General features: G+C 36.4%; 1 protein-coding gene across 2 annotated transcripts; it reads right to left on the bottom strand.

The window, feature by feature from the left end:
• Positions 1–2,283: 2,283 nt before the first annotated feature.
• Positions 2,284–5,978, bottom strand: LOC111437000 (CDPK-related kinase 1-like). Of its 2 annotated transcripts, XM_023074830.1 has the most exons (11): positions 5,185–5,973; positions 4,896–5,026; positions 4,770–4,811; positions 4,573–4,681; positions 4,312–4,390; positions 3,919–4,215; positions 3,737–3,849; positions 3,168–3,275; positions 3,024–3,086; positions 2,746–2,913; positions 2,284–2,665 (listed from the first exon to the last, which is right to left on the bottom strand). In XM_023074830.1, exons 1-11 carry the CDS (start codon positions 5,635–5,637, stop codon positions 2,528–2,530), a joined length of 1,701 nt encoding a protein of 566 aa, XP_022930598.1. In that variant the 5' UTR covers positions 5,638–5,973; the 3' UTR covers positions 2,284–2,527. The 2 variants fall into 2 exon arrangements, with proteins under 2 accessions (XP_022930598.1, XP_022930597.1); XM_023074829.1 differs by having other exon boundaries at positions 3,919–4,390; positions 5,185–5,978.
• Positions 5,979–25,889: the final 19,911 nt, after the last annotated feature.

The following is a 25,889-nucleotide window of genomic DNA, read 5'->3' as shown; positions in this document are numbered from 1 at the left end:
ATTTTTATCGTTAAAACCCTATTCCCCCCCCCCCCCCTCTAGGGTTGCCATACCAATCCAACACTCGTGACCACTGAATTCCCGAGGTTGAATACATGTAGCCAGCCCAGAACCCAAACCAGTATGCAGCAGCCCGTGACTCGTGATCGAGACCCGCGACCCGTACACTCGCATGCAACCCGTACACTCGCATGCAACCCATGCCTTGACCCGAAGCCACCTGCACCCGCGTCGACCTTCTATTGCCTCACGTGTCACCACTTGCAGTGTGTAGCCCTTCGGCTCAATTGGCTTAGACGGCTCGACTCGGCTTCGCAGCTCAAATTTCGGCTATTCAGCTCGGTAAATAGATTTTGACCCAATTTCATCGTTTCAACCCTAAGTAAGGTAATTTATGTCATTATAATGTCTTATTTCACAAATTTAAGTTGAAATTATATTAGAATTGTGAAATACTAACAAAAAGCGATAAACAACCTAATAGAAAATAAAAACCGGTAATAGTTTGGATCACTTTTGAGGAACGAGAGCTAACATACTAGAACCAGGGAGAATGCTAACTAAGGTCAACCAAGTAAGTGACCCCTATCATCATTGGTTATAAATTGTGTGTTGTATGATGACACGTGCCAGTTATTTCACACCTGTCATAGGTCGTACATGTAGACTATTATGAAATAATATGTAAATGTTATACGATGTGATTACTATGTTGTGTTCGATGAATTGATATGCTTTACGCTATGTTATTTTATGATATGATGTGTTGAAAATATGCTCAGGATGATTACGTGATTGTTATAATATATGATATGATATGTGCACGATATGGACGGATATGTTTGAAAGCATTGAAGTGTTATGATATGATTGATATGTGAGATGTATGATATGCTATGATTGATGTGTAAAACGACAAACTAGTATGAAATACAACTCCGACATACGGATGAAAGAAATAATAAATGATATAATAAACGTTATGAGAAATGGTATGAAAATATATGATACAAACTAGACGCTAGTGGGGTTGTATTAATGATAATTAAAATGAAAAAATGTTAAGGACCTCATGCATTATTGTGTGCTCATGCATCAGGGGATACTCCTATTCCTTCACGATAGTACAAATGCACACTCCTAGGGAGGGAAACGTTCATTATGTTTGTGATAATGCTGTCTTGACGGTCGCTACTCCTAACGGGTGTCCGACATTAACAACTACCAAAGAATGCTCGCCCGACTAGAAAAGGACCCATAAGGGGTGTGAACCGACTGGTGGGTCCTACTTGCATGTGGGAGCAAGCCATGGATGATGATGACTGAGTTACCTACAGGAAAGAGAGTTTTGTTGAACAAATAGGTGTTAAGAATCAAGGCTGAACCAAATGAAAAAATGAGGCTGAAGGCTCGATTAGTAGTTGAAAGATATTCACATAGGAAAGACATTGATTATGCTGAAATCTTTTCTCCTATTGTGAAATTAACTACTATTTAAATTTTGCTGAGTATTGTTGCATACGGAAAATTACCTTGAGTAAATGAATGTAAAAACAACGTTTTTATATGGAGATCGAGATGCAACAACCAGAAGGGTTTGGAGCTCCAGGCAAGGAACACATGATGTGTAAGCTCAATAAGAGCTTGTATGGATTGAAACAAGCATGACCCGTGTTGTTACCTCAAGAAATACACTGATTCTTATGTGTTTCTATTCCTGTATGTGGATGATATACTGATTGTTGGATCCAGTATGAGGGAGGATGATATACTGATTGTTGGATCCAGTATGAGGGAGGATGATATACTGATTGTTGGATCCAGTACGAGGGAGAAAAACCACTTGAAGGCAAACATGTCTTCAATATTTGAGATGAAAGATTTGGGTGAACCGAAGTAGATTCTTGGGATGAGGATTTCTTAAGGTAGATTTGCTGGCACATTAGATCTATCCCAAGAACAGTACATTGAATGATGCTAAATGCAGGGGTACCCTTTTGACAAATCGTATTAAATTGTCAAAGGGACAATCTCCCAAGATAGTTGAGGAACGTAAGGACATGACATTAGTTTCATACGCTTCTATGATTGGGAGTTTGATGTATGCTATAGTCTGCACTAGACCTGATATAACACATACAATAGGAGTTGTTAGCAAGTACAAGCAAACAGAAGAAAAGAACCTAAGTACATGGCTTCTAAGATATTTGAGAGGTACATCGTGTACTTCACTTTGGTATCAGGCTTCTTGAACTCATAATTTATAATGAAAATCTCACAGAGTTTTAATAAGTTGTTTTGAGTGCATTATGTTGTTCCTCTATTTTTCCACTGTACAAATCCTTTAACCAATTTCAACCCCACCAATCACTTCACTGCCAAAACGTAAGAAACAACTTACACAACTACAACAGATTACACCACATCACATCACACCCTTCCTTCCTTCCTTCCCCTTCTCACAAGGATCATATTATCATAGAATCCTCAATGGTTTTGGTCAACAGAAAATTTATGTGGATTCATTTTATGCTTTTTGCAACGACCGAGACGAAACACCGTGTACAAGTCTCACAAATCCCAGGAAGCTAAGCTTCCCATCCGAGTGTCTGATCCAGTCCTGGACAACCACATGAACCGGTACCGATGGACTAAGTCCGAGTTCCTGACACACGTAACACATAACTCATATCACAAACAACCCACTCCAATCACATTAATATACCATCATTATCAAAAGCATACCGACGCAAGTTCCTCGATCATTATGGGGCGATTCCCATCCTTATCGAAAAGATCGTAGGCATGTCGGGCATGTTGTTCCCAGTTCTCCATTCCCTCTAGTTGATATATACTTATGGCAGCTGCACAGAATTCTTCAAAATCTAATTTTCTGTACTGAATGGAACTAACCTGGCAGGGGCAGGGGCAGAGGCAGAGGCATACATACAACAACACTTCTTTGTCAACCACATATTAGCAGGCAGCAGCATTGAAACAAAAGAAGAGAACACAAGTCTTACCATGTTGCCGTACTCTACAACTCTCGAATCCTTCATGGCATCCGTTGAATTCTTGATTAAAGCCTGCCAAGTTTTAATCTCATTACAATCAACTTACTTCCAACTCTCTTATTCTTGTGTATGATACCAGAAAAAAGAAGCAACCGTCTTGAAGTTTTGCATGGAAATGAACCCGTTTTTGTTCGGTCCTAACACCGTAAATTGCTTCTCAAGATAACCCAGTTGAACAGAGCTTAATGTCTTTGCAACCGCCTGCGCAAAAATTAATGTCCCAAACTAGTTAGTTAGCAACCTAAGCCCACCGCCAGCAAATATTGTCCTCTTTGGGGAGAGGTTTTTGTTAGGATTGCACAACAACGCACACACTCGATCAAGATGAACACAAAGAACAGGAGAGAGAAAATTCAAGGATGAATATTGGCTAAAGGTTTTATTGGTCACTTTAGGTACGTACCATGTATGTCTACCAAATCTTTACGAAGTATCTACCATATATATATCTGCACGATGTTTACGAAATATATACCTATATATCTACAAGATCTTTTACTATCAATAGACATCAGGGTCTATATCCCAACAGTTTCCACACCATTATAAAGAATGATTCATTCTCCTCTCCAACGGATGCGGGATCTCACACGATCACTCACTCATCATAAATCATACAGCTACGTGAATGAGATTGAAAGGGAGTACAATAATACACTTACGCCCAATGCCGATTTACGCAGCGAAGATGAGCAAATATAAGCTCTGACAAGCTTGTAAGTGATTGTATCCAATGGGATCTTGATATCTTGATGATCAGCTAACCAGGGATGGCCTACATGCAAGAATTGTTGTTTGAGCTTCACAAAACAAAACAATTAAAGAAAGATTCTCATAAACATACACAGGGCTTGAGCAGCAGTCAATCTCTTGCGGTAGTCTTTGTTCAACAATCTCTTCACAAAATCAATTGCATCAGAGGATAAACTAGGCCATGGGGATTCCTCAAAGTTCGGATCCGCCTTTAGAACAGCTCGAAAAATGCCAGATTCTGTTCGGGCCCAAAATGGTCGACTTCCACACAAGAGAATATAAGCAATTACACCAATACTCCACATGTCTGCCTCCGTTCCATATGATCTATGTAAAACCTCAGGAGCAACATAATAAGCACTTCCTACAATGTCATTCAATCTCTCATCTGCACAAACAATTAAAAAAAAAAAAAAACTCAGAAATCCACTGTCTGCCTTCAGATAGGTGATTTTGAATAGAAACAATCGTTCAGAATCCAGACCCGGTTTCACGTAATCAGAGAGCCCGAAATCGATAGCTTTAAGAGTGGATCTCTCCTCCTTGGATGTAAAAAGAAAATTCTGAAGCAAAAGCAATAATTATCCAACTTTAGAGATACCCTCCAAGAAATGAATGGGGGCAACAAGTGGTATCACAGTTTTTGGTTGTGGTATCATTATGGCACAACAAGTGGTATCAGAAGATTGAAGGTTGTAGCATTTCGGTGCACAACAAAATAAGCAAATTTGGTAGTTCTGTATACCTCAGGCTTGAGATCACGGTGAACCACACCTTGAAGGTGACAGTAGGCGACCACACTCAAAATCTGAACCATAATAATTTTTGCATCTTCCTCAGAATACTTGCCACCCCTAAAGAATTGCACAAGAATAGCAACAACTAATAAATGTGTAACAAAGATCCTGAAAATTCAATCTAGAAGCATATAAGGATAGATACCTCGAAAGTATCCGATCGAGAAGTTCACCTCCTTCGCATAACCTGAAGCACAAACATAATCAAATGAAATGGGAAATGGTTGTGTGAAGCATCACCAAGTCGTAGCTTAGATGGATATAAACTTACTCCATCACAATGTACACATTATCTTGATCTTCAAATGCATCGTAGAATTGCACCAAGTTTTTGTGTCCGGTGAGGGCTCGCAGTATTTTGACTTCCCTTCTCACATCCTCAATAGCTATTGCTGTAGTCATCTGCACATTATTTTCATCATTGTGCATAAACACACAGTCTACTATACACAACCATAGACTAAACCAAAAATGTAAAGAAAATCATGAGGTGTTCATAAATCTAATAATGAATAAAGATGATGATGAACAGAGATTATGAAGTAAGTTAGTGAAGCAACCTTGGATTTGGGAATGATTTTGACAGCAACTGGGTGGCCTTTGAGAGGACCTTTTTTGGCGGTGGCAGAGGAAGTGTAGCCGAAATGGCCGCGGCCGAGTTCGTGGGCAAGGTCATAGTGGGCGGCAAAGTGTTTGGAGTAGCCGAAGTTCTTATCCAACCCCACATCGCACTCGGTTCCTTCAGGGATAGAAGCCTCATTGGGCTTGACGGAGGCATGGCGGCGAGCGAGGAGAGCCCGAATGTGCTTGGCCGGAGAGGGCGGCGGAAAGGGGCGCTTGAAAAGACGGAGAGGGGTGGAGTTAGCCGGAGAGGAGTTGTTGAAGAGATTGGACAGAGGGCTGGGGCTGTAAAAGGGGAAATTAGTAGGGGTTTCCGATTGGATCACTGAATCATGATTTTGTGAAATGGGTTTTGGGTTTTCTTGAATGGCTTTTCCATGACACAGTCCCATGGAATCCGAAGTCCAGTTGAACACAAACACACAAACACACAAACACACACACACACTAAAACCACTCACAGTTTCATACCATTTCCAACACTCACAAAACTTGGTTGAATTCGTATTGATCGACGAAATGAGGGAAAGAAGCAGAGAATCGTAGAAGAAGAAGAAGAAGAAATTAAAAACAAAAGTAAGGGAAAGATGCTTAGCAGAGGCACCAAGAAAAAGCAAAAGAAAAGCAGAGAGAGAGAGATACAGAGCTTTTCTCCCCCCAATGCCCAATGTGCTTACTTCTTAATTTGATTTGCTTTTTAGTCTTCACAATAATGGAAGGAAGTGGATCCTTCCACCCTCTCTTTATTCCTCACCAATAACTAACATAAAACCTTCTTCTTCTTCTTCTTTTTAAATCAAAACATTATTCATTTCAGCTGAGCTTTGATATCAACATACATCAACAATCAATGATCCAAACATGTTATTTCGAAACATGTTTCTCCTGACGCCAAGAATACGCCAACGACCTTCCGTTGCACCTCATAGAATCCACATGCAAAGAAAAATAACATGATACAGAGGGAAAACAAGGGAGAAGAAGAAAAGATTGTCACGACGCCAACAATCACCCCGTCGAGACTCACTGCGCCGTACAATATAGATAACGTCATGGAAGAGAGGACTAACATGTCAGGGAACACCATGATGCACACGAGTGATTACTACCGAACGGTGTCGTAGCTTTGTCGGCCAAGAGAATGAATTGATAGTCAGTTCTAGTCTCTATGTCGTTTTAAAGATGTTTTCAAACACGTAAGTACGTTTTAAATAGTCACCCTTATTTTCTTAAACATAGACTACAATAGGATTTTTTTTTTAAATTTAAACGTTTAATTATTTCCTTTAGTTCATTGTTATGTCGTGAACACGTAAGTCCATGACTGTGTTTTAAAATGAAGTTTATGTTTTATGAATGTTTAAATGATGTATTTCTACCTTCAATATTCATGATATGTTCACAGTATCGACCATAAACATAATCTAATATTCAAATATATTCTACTCTTTAAGTTCATGATTGGCCTAATCCAACCCAAAAGAGGCCAAACCTTATCACTAAAATTATTGCATACAATCATTGAACTTGATATGAGAGATTAAGTTGATGAGTCTACAAAATTGACCCATTATGAGACCAATGACTTTGAGAAAGAGATCATCGAAGTACGAGCGACGTAACTAACTTATAATGAGAAATTCGCCACAGTGAATCGTTATTGTTGCTAGATTTATAAAATTCGAATGATGTTGCGGCTAGTGTTGGGTGTGCCCCTAATTAGTAATTGTAATGATTACCCGGAATCAATATATAAAGAAATTAATGATTAGTATAATAATTACTTTGATTAATTTCAATCAATTATCATCCAATCAATATAAATGATTATGTATTTGTCTTCTACCTAATATTTTTTATGAAAGGATTTACATAAGCTTACATAAATTCACTAGACAGGCTCGTATACATACTCCTAGATCTGATGGGCTAACATATGATGACACTGACGGTCAGAACCCAATGACAGTGTCTATATCTACCATATTGGAAAAGTAATATATGCTCGTGTGACATACAACGTTGCAAGAGGTGGTACATTTAATACCATGGTTCAGTGCAATGATATACGAAGTAGTTTCATATCCATCATGACATGAATCAGACGTATATATTTAAATATTTTACTGAGTTTTGGGATTTGATTAGAAAGAATGAATAATGTTTAGTTAAAAAAAAGAATATATTGAATACATTGGAAGGTGTTATAGGGCAGTGTGAGTGTAATAGAATAATATAATATTATTAAATTAATTATTTGGTCAAACATGTTCCGCCAATCACGAGGCCTACTTAATTTAAGCATCAATTAATTATTGAGATTAAAGTAAAGTAGCTATCCAACTCAGTTACTAATCATGATTAAATAATAATGTTTTAATTGTAATATTAGTGAGAAAAAACGCGGAAAAAGGGGAGGGAAAGAGGGAGGTGAAGTTTATAGGGTAAATAATAATTTAATAATAATAATTTATTAATAATAATTTAATAATAATAATTTATTAATAATATATGATGGTGTAAGGTTAGGTGACCCACCAATTTGGGAATTTGTATCCCCCAAAAACAAGGGTATGGAATGGAATATACCAAGAAATCCCTCACTTCTCTCTCTCTCTCACTCGCGCATGATACGATATAATATGTTTGGAAGACCCGACATATTTTGATCTGACACATGTTTGACATGTTGAGATATATGATAGGATTGACATGCAATATGATGTTTCAGTATGATGCACAACCCTGATATACGCATGAAATGTTATGATAAAGAGGATATGCTATAAAGGGAAGCAGAAGGGGTTGTGTTACGTGATAATGAAAGAAAAAATGTTGGGATTTCATGCATTATTGTGTGTTCATGCATCGGAGAATACCTCTCTTTTTATGATGGCATGGACGCATAAGTTACGAGATAGAAAAACGATCATTATGTTCATCATAATGTTGCGATAGTCACTAAAGCTATTGGGTATTTGGCAATAGCTCTAGAGAATGCTAGCTCAACCAAGAAAGGCGCCGAAGAGGTGTATGAACCGATTAGTGGGTCCATACTCGCACGTGTACACCATCTGTAGAATAGTAAATACACATCTAATTATCCACTTAGGATAATCAAGGGAATATAGGCTGATATAATAGGTCTCATCCAGGATTGTATGTGCTTGCATCTAACCTGTTAAGAATATTTAATTTTAAATTATACTTTACCATATATATCATATTTGATATTTTATTATGGTATATTTCTATTTATTGTTATTTCCATTTATTAGTCTTTCCATATCCTTGCCATTTATTTGATTGTAAATAATATAATTTTCACATTATTTAGGTGTGGTGGATTATGCAAACATTCTCATAATTTCAATAGCGGAGTCAATTATTGAGTATTTCTTAAAATACTAGCGGTAGGCTTTTTGGCCCTTGATCTCATTGCAATTAATTTCAATTAATTGATGTTTAGATGATAACAAACCTAGTTTTAACTATTAACTATTTTCAGTATTTTGAACTGTCTACCGTATAAGGTTGAGAATAACTATTTCAACGACTTTTCAATTACTCAAATCAGAGCTAAAACGAAGAAATTAAAGTCGAGACAACATACCCGACGTGATGATGTGACAGTAAAATCAAAATGATGGACAAATCAAAATATATCAAAGTATGACACTTATAATTTTTGAAGAGTAACAAATGTAGAGTTTTTCTTATTATTATATTTTTAAATAAAATGATTTTTACCTAATATAAATTTGAATCTAACCGATACTCACATCGATTTTTATTGTTACTATATTATATTATTATATTATTATATTTTAAAATTTTAGTGATTACTCACGTACTTTTTATTATTATTATATTATTATATTTATAATAAATTTTAAAATTTTAATTAAACCATTATTCACATAATTTTTTTTTATTATTATATTATTATATTTATAATAAATTTTGAATTTGTTACTCACGTTAGTTTTTATTATTTTTATATTATATTATTATTATATTATAAAAATTAAATAAATGAATTTGAAAAATTTTCTTATTTATTTACTTTTAATCTATATCTTCCATTATTCCTAACACAATCGAATGTTCAATATTAATTCCTACTTTTTTGCCACTTTTCTTCTATATAAACTCATCAACTTCCCCCACATTTTTAAAACACAAAACTTCCATAAATTCTCCAATCCTCATTTGTTCAAAGTTTCCATTATTTGTTGCTCTCTCCAAGCTTTCAAGTTTATTTCTCTTCATCTTATTCTTGAGAGGGATTATTATTATATTGCGAGGAAATAGCTGTGAGTGACCCGAATTGTAAATCTACTCTTTGAGAGAGCTTCCAAGTTTATTTCTCCTCGTCTTATTCTTGAGAGGGATTATTATTATATTGGGAGGAAATAGCTGTGAGTGACCCAAATTGTAAATCTACTCTTTGAGAGAGTAAAGAGGGTTGTGGTGTGTTACTATCAAATTCAAATACTTGTATCAGTTTAATCCTGCGCCATGGAAAAGATTGAGTTTACTCTTGAACTCGTAAAAAGAGCGATGTAGCAGTTTGGCTCTGATCTGTGGAAAGAGTCGAGAAAGTTTTTTATTCAAATTCCTAAGAGGTGCTTGGGGAGTGGAGTAGGTCGAGTTTGACCGAACCACTATAAAACTACGGTGTCATATTTTCTAACTCTTTCTTATTTAATTTCAAAATTATTATTGTGATTTATTGCATGTTCTACTGGATTATTGTTTTTACTTGAATTATTTTGTTCCAGTAGTTATCATCTTCTACTTATTTGTAAAAAGTTTTATCATTAGAAAAATAAATCACGTTTAAACACTTTTATTGTTAAAACCCTATTCACCCCCTCTAGAGTTGCCATACCGATCCATCCAACATGTGCTACTCTAATTTTTCAGGTAAAGACAAGACTCTCATGTACGACTGACAGTGACACCGCAACTCAGGAGACCATGACACATGCATAAGGTAATTTGCATTTAAATTTCGTAGACTATAGGTTAGTATATGTTAGCATGCATTTAAATTCGTTGAATATAGGTCCGTGTAGGACATTCTGTTTTATTTTATTTCAATTTTTGTTAAACTGTTTAAAGACCTTTGAGAAAACATGTAAGTTCATGGCAATATTTTTATGATAAAGTTTTGAATGACTTATTTTCGCATAAAATGACTATGATATGTACACAGTAGCGACTTTAGGTTAAGTAAAAATCTATAGTTGATACAGATTGAGTTGTTTATAATAATTGTATCAATGAACATAACTTGTCCTACAGTGCATAAGAGTGCAACTCTAAGCCTTAGCTCAACCCAACATCTTCCAGCGGTCTAGATGCATTTTAAGTGACTTGAACAATTGGCATGCACTCGATTTGACTGGCTCAACCAACTTATTCTACTTGAGTTATTCTGCTTGAGTCGGAGATTTTGACCCCACTTAACCATTTTAGATGATTTTGGAACTACTTATGACACATTAGAGAGCGTTGAAGGTCAGTATAGCCAGACCAATTTAAAATAGTTGTAGACAAGTTTGGATTAGTTAACCCTATTAGGTAAATTAATTTTTTGAATGACGTCAGGATCATATCATAGTGTCACAATCCAATTTTCAAAGTTTCGAATCTATGACCGTACTAAAGAAGAAAAAGACAAAGACAAAAATAAATAAATTAAAATATAAAAAATATGGTAATATTTAAATAAAATTATTAAAAAAAAACACAGTTAAAAACCAATGAAAATCAATAACAAGCTGATGTTGTTTAAATTTATTACAAATAGAAAAAAAGTTAATGGATACAATTACAAACAAAATGTAAGAGACCCAAAATATAACTAACGCTCTAAGACGACCCCTTCTATAATCTTAGTGCTCTCGGATGCTCCCCCACCTCGATTTGTAGCCTGCGAACACTCACTTGAAATAAATAAAAATAAAAATAAAAAAAGAAAAAGGAGTAGGTATAAAAATACTAAGTAAGCAACCTATTTGTAGGCTCTCATCGCATCTTTAATAATCTAGTAAGTATCCACTAGATTTACTCTAAGCTCTAATAAGTTTGGGCCTAGTCTCTACTACTATCTAAACGACTTGGAAGGATCTTTGATTTGAATCTTACCCTTTCGGATATGTACAAGATTTTCAATCTTTCCATTTTTTGACCTAGGTAGCTTGTATAGCTTATGTAAGGACTCAAAATTCTCTACTTTAACCTAAGGTTATAATTGAGTTGTTAGGATCGCACAGCAACGCACATGCTCGATCTAGATGAACACAAAGAACAGGATAGAGAAAAGTGCAAGGAGAACTCTGGCTAAAAGGATTTTTTATTCCTGACTTCACGTGTACAGTGAGAGAATTATAGAAAATAGAAAGTACATTTTCGACAGGGGATATATATATGGTTTAGCTTACTATATTTAACTTTACCAGATATAACCATCTACTATATATAACTATTTACCATATATAGTTTTACCCAGTATAGCTTTTTTACTATACATAGCTTACTATTTATGACAATTTACTTTATATGTCATTTACCAAATATAGTTTTACTATGTATAACCATTGACTCAGCTATAAATAAACAGCAGGCTCCATAACCTAACAATTCTCCCACTTGGAGACTGATCCAGTCAATCAAGAATTTCATTCTCAAACGATCATGAATATCTTCACTGCACCATACCAATTGAGGTTTTGCACAACCTCAATATTCCAACATCAACACATTTTGTCAACATGTTTGCTGGATTCTTTGCACCCTCTATCTTCTCAAAACACATCACCATCTCCCACTAACCTGAAAGTGAAATGGTATCGCCTTTCGTGTTTTATCTTTAAATGATAGACCGGATTCCTCACCAACTGTATGACATTCTGACTATCTCTATAAAGAATCTTTTCGTGCTACTTCTTGCCCAATTCTTCTAGATAGTCAGTCATCCATATTGTCTTCTTTCCAGCTTCAGCTATTGCCACGTATTCAGCCTCAATACAACGCATTTTTGAAGCCTAGACATCCCATCATCGATGGCTTGCTCCCACTTGGTTATATCCTCCAACTGTAGGGCCTCCTCAAAGGGTTGTGGGTCCCTTTCATCAGCAACATCAGCAACAGATAGTGTAATGAAGGTACATACATATCTGGTACTCTAATAGTACTGGATGATCTTCTCAACACTAGTTCAAGTGTCACTTGCTCCATTACTGGTTCCTCTGCAATAGTCTTAGGAGTTTCATGAGTATCTGCTACAACATCACTAGGTGAGTTTTCTTGCAACTCAAGTTCAACTCCTACTTGCTTCGTGGTCTTGGAACCTTGCTCCACATCTGGTTTCTCAGCAATAGTCTCAGGAGTTTCATGAGTATCTGCTACAACATTACTAAGTGAGTTTTCTTGCAACTCAAGCTCAACTTCCACTTGCTTCGTTGTCTTGGAACTATGCTCCACATCTGGTTCCTCAACAGTAGTCTTAGGGGTTTTATGAGTATCTGCTACAACATCACTAAGTGAGTTTTCCTGCAACTTAAGCTCAACTCCCACTTGCTTCGTTGTCTTGGAACCATGCTCCACATCTGGTTCCTCAGCAGTAGTCTCAGGAGTTTCATGAGTATCTGCTACAACATCACTAGGTGAGTTTTCCTGCAACTCAAGCTCAACTCCCACTTGCTTCGTTGAACCTTGCTCCACATATGGTTCCATTTCCAACCGCACTTTCTTCAATTCTCTGGCGGTCCTTGCGAAGCTAACTCATTTCTGCTTGCTCATAAGGTAGTTCTCACAACGACCCACATCAACAGATTTCAAAACTTCTAAAACTCCTTTCGCGACCAGCTTCTTCATTCCTTTCACGCTCATATGTCCAAGTCTATTGTGCCATAGACTTGAATTTGAAGCACTCTCAGCAACAACAACTATGTTCATACACCCTGTAGTGGTGTATAAGGTTCAGCCACGTGCTACCACCGTAGCACCCTTCATAATATTCCACGAACTCTTCCCTAACTTTGTTGCATAACCTGTGCTATCCAACTAACCGATAGAGATCAGGTTCTTTTTTAGACCAGGAATATATCTGACATTCTTTAATGTCCACTGATTTCCTGCCGGAGTTTTTATGCAGACATCTCCTTTTCCTTTAATTTCCAAATCTTTGTTGTCGGCAAGATACACCTTCTCGAAATTTCCAGACTTGAAATTCCAGAACAACTCTTTATTTGGAGAAATTCCGGAACAACTCTTTATTTGGAGACGAATGAAAAAATGCACCTCAATCCAAAATCCAGGATTCAATCAAACTGTCCACGCTGAGGATTAGAGCATCCCCAATGTCTTCTGTTGAATTTATAGAATCATCATCATTTCCAGATTTGTGATTCTGCTTCCTCTTTAGTCTTGTACAACCTGTCCGAAAGTGACATTTTTCTTCACAATTCCAACACGTTACGTTTGGTCTATTTGAAGATTTTTCTTGGTTCTTTAATTTTGATCGCCCTTTGTTTGGGCCCTTCGATTTACTTCTTCCCCGTTGGTAAACACTGAGAGCACTACCAGATGAATTTCCAATTTCTCGTTTGCGAATACTTTTGCTGAGAACTACATCTCGAATTTCATCAAACTTCAGTTTATCAGATCCTCGCGAACTGTTGATTGCGGCAACAACAGTATCCCACGATTCGGGTAAAGATGACATCAAAATCAATGCTTTAATTTCATCCTCGTAATTAATTTCCACCGAACTCAGTTGACTTACGATTATATTGAATTCATTTATATGATCAACAACAGATCCACCTGCAGACATCTGTAGATTGAACAATCTCCGCATCAAATACACCATGTTCATAGCCGATAATTTTTCGTACATAGTTGACAGCACCTTCATCAGATCTGACGTTGTCTTCCCCTTGATGATGTTAAACGCCACGTTTCTAGATAGCGTCAACCGGATCATCCCTAAGGCTTTTCAATCCTTGAGCTTCCATTGCTCCGTGGTCATGGTATCCAACATCACCCCCAACAAGGGTTCGTGAAGACCTTTCTGATACAGATAATTCTTCAATCTGCATTTTCCAAAAACCGAAATCGGATCCATCCAACTTCTCAATTCCAATCTTTGAACTTTCCATCTTCACAGATCGTGGTTGATTTCCGCTTGGCTCTGATACCAGTTGTTAAGATCGCACAACAACGCACACGCTCGATCTAGATGAACACAAAGAACAGGATAGAGAAAAGTGTAAGGAGAACTCTGGCTAAAAGAATGTTTTATTGATAACTTCACGTACAGTAAGAGAGAATTACAGAGAATAAAAGTACATTTTCAAAGCTCTACCCGAGGGAATATATATATGGTTTAGCTTACTATATTTAGCTTTACCAGATATAACTATCTACTGTATATAACTATTTACCATATATAGCTTTACCCGATATAGCTTTTTTACTATACATAGCTACTTACTATTTATGACAATTTACTTTATATGTCATTTACTAAATATAGTTTTACTATGTATAACCGTTGACTCAGCTATGAATAAGTACTCCATAACCTAACATCAATGGGGCATGGGTCTTACAAGTCTCATCTAAAGCCTTTAAATAAACTAATACAATTTGAAATAAGAAGAAAAATAAGATAAAATATAATGTTCTATACTAAACTATATGTTACGCAACTAATCTATACTAACTTATAGTCTACTAAATTCAAATTACGAAACTATTCTAAGCATGTGTCACGGTCTTGTAGTTGCGATGCCACCGTCAATCATACAAGGGAGACTTGCCTTTACCTGAAAAATAGAATAGCACATGACTTTTATTTTAATAAATACTCAGTAACTGACTCCTGTATTGGGGTTAAATGAAAACACATAGAATTTCATGAATGAGACATTATAATAGTATATTTTCCTACGACGACTATCCTAACGGGCAACTTGGATGTGTGCTTCATTTCCCTACACATGGTCCACACGTGCGAATATGAACCCAGCTGTTGATGTCGGACACCCGTTAGAAATAGCGACCGTCACAACACCATTATGATACATAATGATCATTCTCCTGTCTTGTAGCGTATGCTCTGTACTATCGTGAAGGAGTAGGGGTATCCCCGATGCATGAGAACACAATAATTCATGAGGCCCAACGTTTTTCCATTTTCATTATCATTTATTACAACACTGCTAGCGTCTTTTTCATATCATCACATTTTTTTATATCATTTCTCATACCGTTTATCATATCAGTTATAATATCTTTCATGCATATGCCAGGGTTGTATTTTATGCTAGCTCGTCGTATTTCATGTTAATCATATCATATCATTCATGGCACACATATATCGTATCATATCGTTCTCATGCTTTCAGACATAACAATTTTATCATGCACATATCATATCATATCATATATCATAATAGTAAGATAATATATTCCGAGCATGTCTCCTACATATCAATTCATTAAATACAAATAACATTCACATATTATAACATATACATATCATTTCATAATAGTTTGCATATACGAGCATATGACACATGTGAAACCATGGGCACGTGTCATCATACAACACACAATTGTAACCAAACGATGGTAGGGCCACTAACTTAGTTGGCTTTAACCGGTGTTCTCCCTAATTCGAGTACGTTCGCTCTCGTTCCTCAAAATTGTTTCAAATTACCACCAGCTGTCGTTTCCTATTAGAATATCCATTCTATTTCGTTAGTAATCTAAGAATTCTTAACTCAATTCAAATTCAGCTTTGGAATGGTTGGAACAAGGGAATTGACTAAATTTCCCTTTACTAAGCCGAAGGAGCAAATTCTAAGCTATAGTGATGAGCCAGAATTCTCGAATGTTTTCGTGCGATCGAGTAAAAAAAAATTTGATTGGTGGTTGTTGCACCTTACATTGTGAATAATTGGTATCTTGATTTGAGATGCTACATTTAATCATCTAATCATCTAGTAGATTAGTATGGTGTTTAGTCGGCAAACTCTCTCATTGGACCATAAAATCACCCCATTTTAAGGGAGCAACCACCCTGCGTTGTCCAACAATCTCACTGCATGATACCAAACCCCCTCTCAATATCTGTTTTACTGCACAGTGGCCTGTTGAGGAGTCTACTAGCCTTTTCTTCTAGGTAAGGGCATTTGATCACCTTGACACACTATACTATCTGACCTAGGCCTTGCTCGATGGTACCTTTATGGCTACTACATGGCAAGGCGTTGCTGTGCTAAGAGTATACCAGAGGAGATAGGAGATAGAGACACTAGTGACACCATCATACGACAAAATTTCTGGTGAATTACGTTAGACCTTTCTTGTCGTAGAGATCTGCTATGTTCTTACGAGTGTCTAGAGTAAATTACCTTAGGCATGAATTAAGAACCTCCCAATACCTCCCACAGTACAACATGTTCCTGACTCAGACTACGCTGCTTGGAACGTATGAAGCCTTGAACGTAGGTATTCAGACTATGCGTCTTGGAACGTATGAAGACTTGTACATAGGTATTCCGGCTATATCACAAGGAAAGCCCTGGCTGCATGATTAGATTATATCGCTTGGAACGTAAGAAGCCTTGGATGTAGGTTTTCATACTATGTTGCTTAGACCGCATGAAGCCTTGGGCATATGTTTTCAGACTGTATCGCAGGGCAAGTCCTAGATGCAAGTTAACACTACGTCGCTTGGAACGCATGAAGTATTGGACATAGGTTTAGACTGTGTCGTTTGAAACGTATGAAGCCTTGGATACATGTTGTCAGGTTCATTACTAGTATTGCAAATCCTAAGGAGAGTATCTTGGAGAATGAACAAAAGAACAGAACAAGAACCTAGAAAAGTAACCAAGAATGAGTCAACGATCAAGGACTAGAACATGGATCAAGATCCAAGTCCTAAGAACAAGAACCTATTACCTTAGTACTAAGACCCTTGGACCAAAACCAAGGTTTCAGAATCCAAAGACCAAAGTCCTCCGGATAGATCAAGAAAAGAAAGAGTGTGGTACCCTAAGGACATGATTAAGAGCATACAAGTAGGTTAGCTACTAAGTCTTTGTACTCATTCCATGTTTTCAGGTAAATAAGGAGCTGGTCGAGGTCAAGAGCGGGCTCTGGAGTAGGTGCCATAGACAAGCCTCACCCATCGTCAATATAAATATAATGTATATCATGTTTCAAATTCTCTTTGTTTTATTTCGCAAAAAATTTACTCGTCTTTTTTAGAGTCATTAGGTCCCGGTCTTTACAGGATATTTTCGATGGATTATCCAGAAAATTTAATCTCCCAATCACAATGATTTTGGAGATTTCAACGTCGGTTTAAGCTTTCCCTATGAGTATGAAGTTGGGGCAATAGTATAGAACAAGAATCGAGTTGAAGCAAGCTTCCAATTACAAGTAATAAGCATTTAGATTTTGGTCTCTACTCTCGGATTTCTTCTAAATTCAAGAGAAACCCTCCACCATTTCCCTTCAAACTTGTTCCTTCAGCTTCTAAACTAGATTACCCACAAGTTTTATGAAGGAATCAAATGCTGAAAGTGCCTAGAAATCATTTCTCCAATCTAATTTGCCATTGAAGAACTTAGAAATATGCTTACAAATCCAATCCGAGCTTACATGCAAATGCTTCGAGCAAGGCAAATCTCAATTAGTTTATGCACCTCGAAGGAGTGTTTCTATAGAAGACGATAAAGAGAAATTACCTTAGAAAAGTGCCGAATGGAAGAAAATAAGTTTCAAGCTTAAATAGGGGAAATGGTCGAATTCTTGTCTACAATCCATTTTCCTTCAAATTGAACATTCTTTTTTAACATTTTCCTCCGACAGTTGAAATTAAAGATACGGTAGATTTTGTGAGGATATCTCACTGCCATCTCATTTTCTGATCAATGACATTTTCAAGTTCAAAGACATTTCAGTAATTTTCCATTTTTTTTAATATTATTATTATTATTTTTTAGAAAAAACCAAACTTTTAATAAAAAAATTTCAACATCTCGAAATTCCTTCTCCACAAGGAAGTAAAGTTGGAAAGTTGGTTGAAAATTTGGAAAAAAACGACCTTTTTCCTCTTTCATGCTTACTTTTTCCTTTCCGATCTTTTTCCAAAGGCCTTAAATCCTTCGAATTACTATTTAGGGTATTGAAATGAGTTCCTTAAATCCTTTTCTTGCTAATATGGGGTGTTAAATCATACTTACCATCTGGTTCTTAATTTATAATTTTCACTAAATTATTATTGCATAAAGAGTAAATTCCAGATTAATGTTCTTGAACGTGGTAGGTTAGGAGGAGAGTTATTAAATGATATCTCCAAGCTGTTTAGTGATTCTGAAGGGTACCAAGAAGTTCAACAGTTTTGATAAAATCTTAGTCTGGAAAGGGAATAGCCAAGCCTTAGGCATGATAAAATCTTAGACAGACTATGTGATGTTAGCAAAGCCTTAATTTCATAAACGGTTTAAATTCCAATTTATATCTGGTGAAAATCACTTACAACCACATTTATCAAACAACCTTAGGCATGATATTGTTTGGAGCCTTATACAAAAACTAGTGCAAGCCTCGGAACGCTGGGATGAGGTAGGCAAACGTGAATTATGGGGACCAAAGTTGGTCTAAGCCTGTACAAAAGATCAGGATGATTATGCGTACAACCTAGGGTAGAAAAAAAGTAACGGTGGTGTGAAACACAGAAACTTAGAGGTTGAAATAGTCAACAAGTTATTCTTGAAGTAGCATGGATGATGGGCATTTTGAGATTCGAATAAAAGAGAAAGTTGAACTCACTCTTCATCCAACTATTCAAAATTCTTAACTGAATCGAATTGGTGGTATATCGATTAGCCTTATGACCAGCCCTATTCATAGTGCATGATGCGTTTGTTTTGTATCTGCATTGCAAGTATTTGATCAACCTGATTCATGCAGTAGATTACGTGTCCTTACAGATAAACAAGTACCTACGTTACGAGGAAAGTCCAATAAAAAATTTAGCCCAGGAAGTGAACGTCCTATGTACTAGAAAAGTGGTCTTCACTAAGAAACCATCAACCGGTTGAAACTTATGTGGAAACAGGAGGAAGACATTTTCGAGTTAAATTTACTTTTAGATGTGTATGATCTATTAACCCAAAATTAGAAAATAAATAAATTGGATTGAGAAAGTGGGGAGTTGGACTCCCAAGGGAGGTCCCTTGACTTACTTAGTCACAACATCATCTCACTTTGCCGTTCAAAGCCAGTCAAAGAATACATTTTCTAACAGCTCTAGCTCGACTTCTTGACTGATCTAACTTAGGTATGATACACTTGAATTCTTTCGTACTAGTTTTAACCTTTTGTGTGATGTTTTTGAAACTTTTAGAAACATTTAAGGTTAGTATGACTACTTTTTAACTAATTTAAATCATTTGGAGCTAAGTTTAGATTATGTTATGCAAATTAGAAATGAGCAACTTTAAATTAGCATTAAGAGGGCGTAATGACTTCAGCTTATGCCAACCAAGTAAGTGGATTTACCGTTGGCTTGGTTGGATGACTTATTTCTTTTATGAACGACATGTGCTCTATGGCCCCTACACGTATCATGTTTCGTGATTGTATGACGTATACTATGTTTATTTATACTATGATATCTATGTTATGTCATGTTACAAGATATGCTATTTTATCTACTAATTGTCATATGATTATGCTATAATGCGTGAACCACCATGTGTCATATCATGTAAATTACGTTATGATCCATTTATGCCTATGAGATATTAGAAAGCAATGTATGTAATTATGAAAGATATGACAAGTAGTATGTATATTTTATAGAAATGTCATGCCATGAAAAGAATGGAGTTATGTCTTGCATTATAAGCTTATATCATGATTTAAAGCTATGGGGACCTTATACATTTTTATATGTTATGGGAATCGGGATACTTCTCATTTATAATTAGTATGAATGCTTACGTTATGATGTTATGTTACGATATCCTGCCCGCTATGTAATTATGCAAGCTTCTTTCCTTCCATTGATTTTGGCGGCGTGAGTGTGCGGTAGCTGAAAGGTAGGCCCAGCCCAAGGAGTATGCATACGTCTACCTAGTGGGTCCATGCATGCATGCACGGTCCATGTGTAAAGATGCACTATACGTCTAATGTATACGTCCACCTAGTGGGTCCATGCATGCATGCACGGTCCATGTGTAAAGATGCACTATACGTCTAATGTATACGTCCACCTAGTGGGTCCATGCATGCATGCACGGTCCATGTGTAAAGATGCACTATACGTCTAATGTATACGTCCACCTAGTGGGTCCATGCATGCATGCACGGTCCATGTGTAAAGATGCACTATACGTCTAATGTATACGTCCACCTAGTGGGTCCATGCATGCATGCACGGTCCATGTGTAAAGATGCACTATACGTCTAATGTATACGTCCACCTAGTGGGTCCATGTGTAAAGATGCACTATACGTCTAATGTATACGTCCACCTAGTGGGTCCATGCATGCATGCACGGTCCATGTGTAAAGATGCACTATACGTCTAATGTATACGTCCACCTAGTGGGTCCATGCATGCATGCACGGTCCATGTGTAAAGATGCACTATACGTCCAATTTTTTTCGTGCATAATAGACATCTCTCGCATACAATGACGACTTAGTTTTTAATAAGAAAATAGAGCGTTACATTTCCAAATTTCTACAAGTGACTCACCTTGAAGAACTCAATTGGGGCAAATCTGCATAAAATCCAAGTTTTCCATAGCTAGGTTTCAAAATTTCTGACTTTGACGGCTATTTCTGCAATTCTGTTCTCAAATCTATTCCATCAATTTTTTTACTTTTAGAGTTACTATTTCCAATTTTTTTTAATAATATCTTTTTTTATAAGGTTTTTCTCCTTATTTTGGACATTTTTCTCTTCTAGGCATCTTGAGGTTCATTCTCTAGATTAGTCTCTCTAATTCATTGACTTTTATTTAAAACTCGAGCTCATAATACAAACGTTTTGGCTTTGACATTCTCCCTTGAAACTCAAAGGTCGTTACTTAAGGCTTATCTCATTAGAAGGTGTCCAAATGAGTTAATCGACATCGAGAACACTAAATTTCTTGAAAAATGAATGGTGAGTAGGCACTATTCTTCAACCTCTGTCACTCTTTAGAGTGAGTAATAATTCATGAGAATTGGTTCCTTAGCTCCATGGACATTAGATTTACAGAGATTGAAGAATAAAGCAACTCAAGATGGCCTCTCGATTATTACAACACTCGAAATACGAATAAAGTAACTCAAATAAGATTAAGATGTCCAACTAGGGCTTAAGAATCAAAGAAAAGGAATTAAGCAAGAGTCTTAATCTAGTCATATTAATACCCTAACAAGTAATTATAGGGACATAAAGACCTCTAGAAAAGGATCCAAAAGGAAAAAGTAAGTAGAAAGAACGGAAATGTCATTTTTCCATATTTTAAGTAACTTCCCGAATTTTTAATTTCGTATTGAGAAAGAATTTCAAGATCTTGGATGTCAAATCAACATTTCTAAATGGTGATCTTCAAGAAGTGTATGTTTCCCAATCTGAAGGGTTCGTCATCAAAGCCAAAGAGCACAAAGTGTACAAGTTTTTAAAGGCCCTCTACGGTTTATGATAAGCACCAAGGGCGTAGAACATACGTCTGGACAAGAGCTTGAAGAGTCTAAACTTCATGAAATGCTCGCAAGAACAAGTAGTGTATACAAGAAACAATGGGGCTGAAAGACTTATAGTTAGTGTACGTTGATGACTTGATCATCATTGGTACAAGTGTAGAAAGCATCAAAGAGTTCAAGCAGCAAATGAAAGAATTTGAGTTGACTGATATCAGGTTACTCACGTACAACCTTGGTATTGAAGTGGACCAAAGGAAAGGTTGTATCATGCTAAAGCAATCGACCTATGCTAAGAAGTTGTTGCAGCAATTTAAGATGGCAGAGTGCAACCCGACCAAGTATGCCATGGAAGCAAAGTTACAACTCAGGAAAGATGCTGAAGGAAGCTTGACAAATTCCACTAAGTATAGATGCGTCATCAAAAGTCTAAGGTACTTGACTCATACTCGTCCGGACCTTTCATATGTTGTTGAAATAGTCGGTAGTTACATGGAAAAGCCCACTATGACGCACCATCAAGTGATTAAGCACATTCTCCGCTATTTGAAGGGAACCACAAGCTACGAGTTGAAGTATGAAAGAGGGTGAGGTCCTGAAGAACTAGTCGGTTTTACTGATAGTGATTTAGCTAGAGACATTGATAGAAAAAGCATAGTAGGAATAGAGGTTTTATCTAAAAGGAAATTTGATCTCTTACCAATCTCAAAAGCAGCGAATTGTGGAACTATCTTCTTGTGAGGTTGAGTTCATTGCAGCAACTACGACATTGTGCCAAACATTGTGGCTGAGAAAATTGTTGAGCAAAGTGACAAGAAGTGAACTAAAATCGGTAACTCTCTACATCGACAAAAAATATGCAATTGCACTGATGAAGAATTTGGTATTTCACGGATGTAGCAAACACATTAACACTCGCTTCCACTTCATCTATGAATGTGTTGAGAATAGGAAAATCATTGTGGAGTTCGTATGCACTAGAGAGCAACGTGCAAATATTCTAACCAAGGCCCTAGCAAGGATTATGTTTGCAGAGATGCTGAAAGTTGTGGGATTTAAAGATCTCGAACAAAATCAAGTTTACGAACGAAATTGTGAGCTAATAAACTTGAGGTGGTGGAACAAGTTACTAACTTATATAGTAACTTTAGGAGAATTTTTAGTAGACTTGGTAGAACAAGTTACTAACTTATAGAGTAACCTTAGGAGAATTGTTATTAGATTTAGTAGAATTGAAAAGTTAAGTGCTTAAGATTAACGTGTTCCAAAAGCTATCTCCCCTCAAGTTTTTCCTTTTCTTTTTTACTTGTTTCGACCTATTTCGATCATGGGTCAAATCCAACAAATGCGACCTCGACTCAAGTTATTCTCCAACGAGCTAATGTTGTAGGCTTATAGTGGCTTAGTCAACACCCTTTTGGCTCACTTGACTGAGTTCCTATTTGTTTAACCATTTTGGGGCATTCTATGAGCATTTTTGGCCTAATTAGGTCAAAAAAAAAAAAAAAACAAAAAAACAAAAAGAAGAAGAAAGTCAATTTGACTATTGTTTTAACCCTTTAAAATCATTTATGAGTATTTAAGGGTGGCTTAAAATGAATAAGTGACATTAGCCCATTGATGAATTCTAAGTGCGGTATTTTGAATGCATGGGATGATATAACAAAAAATGAATCACATTGAGATTGAGATTGAACTCAAGGACGATCAATCTATAAAGCTTAGGTATATTAAGCAAGTACTCTTAGTGAGCTTACTGTTATTTGATACATGTGTTTTCTTTTATATTGTTTTCTTTTATATTTGATTAGGACGGTTAAGTTGATATGACTATAATTATGCCTTACCAGAATCATAATATATTATATATGATAAGCATGAATGAAATATCATATTTATAGATGTACTCTAATATAAGAAATTTAAGTCAGGATTGTCATTGATTACTTCTCTAGCATAATATGTGCGGATACATACACCACAATATTATTAATGGATTACTTTTTGTAGATTTTTGGCCGCGTGCGATTGTGCTAGCCCATTAATAGACGTATATTAACGAACCCACTTAGTGGGCCCATGTGCATAAGTTGGACCATGGGTTGAGAAATGTTAGAACTTATATCATAAATTCTCGTAATTGATTATTTAATTTTTAAAATAATTTTGATTATTTTATTTGTAACTTTATATTTTAATTATGTGAAAAATCAAAGGTTATTAATATAATTCTATGCCGTATGTAGTTGACATACAAAAGGATCGTGTTTAAGTAATAACGTAAAAAGTATATAGTATTTGGATAAAGTTTGATGCTTTATTCCCATAACACTATTATTATGGTCTATTTTGTAATTATTATAAATGATTTGAGTCAAATTATTTAATGAAAACACGTGAGTGAAAGTATATTATAAAATGATGATCCAAATTTCAAGCCAATACTCAAATCGAGACTAAAAAGACGAAAACAAAAAATAAATAAAAATAAAAGTGAAAAAAGTGGTAAAATTAAAATCAATTTAAAAATATAGACAACACAAAAATTAAATATAAAATAAAATCCAATTATAAGACAATGAAATTCTGAGTGGAAAAAATGGGTTTTGAAGACAATTATAAAACAAGATGTAAACGACTCAAACACGAAGACGTACTAACGCTTCGGAACGATCTCCTCTGTAATCGCGCAACTTTTAAATGCTCTTTCATCTCAACTGGTAGCCTGTGAATACCTAAAAAAGGGGAAAAGGGTGAGTATATAAATATACCCAATAAGTAACTTACTTGTAACCTCTCATTACATCCTTGACTTAGCAGTAGACCACAAACTTTACTCTAGGCTTTAGGTATATTGCTCTTGCTTTGCATAGTCTTGGGTAGCTATCTTAGCCTACGCAATAGTAACCAATGTTCGATGTTGAGGTGCCACCTAAATAAACTCTCTCTAACAAGAGGAGACATCATGGTGAGTGTTAGCTTGCTTGTCATCCATAGGAGGTAGCTGGCAAACATATCCCACAAATCCTGTAGTCACCTAAGGTTGGGGACGTAACCTCCTATACGTGCTAGCTCCAACGCATGATCAACAGTCACCCATAGGACAGATTCATCGTGCAAGGTAATCCAAGTGAACTATCAAATCATACTACCCTAATTAGCCTCACTACTACCTCAACAATTTTGTACTTGACTGGAAAGGGAAGTGGAAGCTCCGCAGATACAGTACCGATACTATCAACCTAGGAGGCTACCTTTGTTTTATTGTTGTCATGATGGTTTTTCTAGGTCTCTTGGGTGGTTTGGCAGTCTTGATGGGGACTAAGAAGAAAAACTAAGGACAAGAAGAGGATAAAGAAGTGTGGTGCACGTGGGTCCTTCCAACATGCTTTTTCCTTATTCAAATGGATCTTAGGAAAATTTTCAAGAAGTCATCAAACATAAAATTGGTCCAAGCAAAGCACGTTTAACTATGAGGTTCTTATGATTGAGCCATTGAAAAGGAAGGTGGTTGGCCCCTAAATTTCCCTACATCCCCTATGATATTGGTCATGTTATATGCTTTCCCCAACATTCATCTTCACCTTTTGCAACATGGTCACGTTATTTACTATTCGCTTCTAAGAGTGAAGACTATCCTCACAGATCAACGTGGGTCTTTACTCACATGCATCTTAACAAAATTCCCAAGAGATCACCAAACATAGAATTACTCCAAGCAAAGCACACTTAACTATAGGATTCTTTTGATTGAGCCACTAACACTAAAAGGGAAGAAGGTGCACCTTACCCAAGATTTTCGGAATCTAGGTTTGGCACCTAATGGCCCCCACATTACATCCCCTGCGACAAGGTCATGTTACTTGCTTTTCACTTCCCGCAAACCAACATGAATCCTAGGAAAAAT

Source organism: Cucurbita moschata, unplaced genomic scaffold (assembly GCF_002738365.1).
Source record: "Cucurbita moschata cultivar Rifu unplaced genomic scaffold, Cmos_1.0 Cmo_Scf00061, whole genome shotgun sequence".
NCBI classification, from domain to species: Eukaryota; Viridiplantae; Streptophyta; class Magnoliopsida; order Cucurbitales; family Cucurbitaceae; genus Cucurbita; species Cucurbita moschata.
Note: the sequence above shows the minus strand (reverse complement) of the source record. Positions and strands in the feature narration are given on the sequence as shown.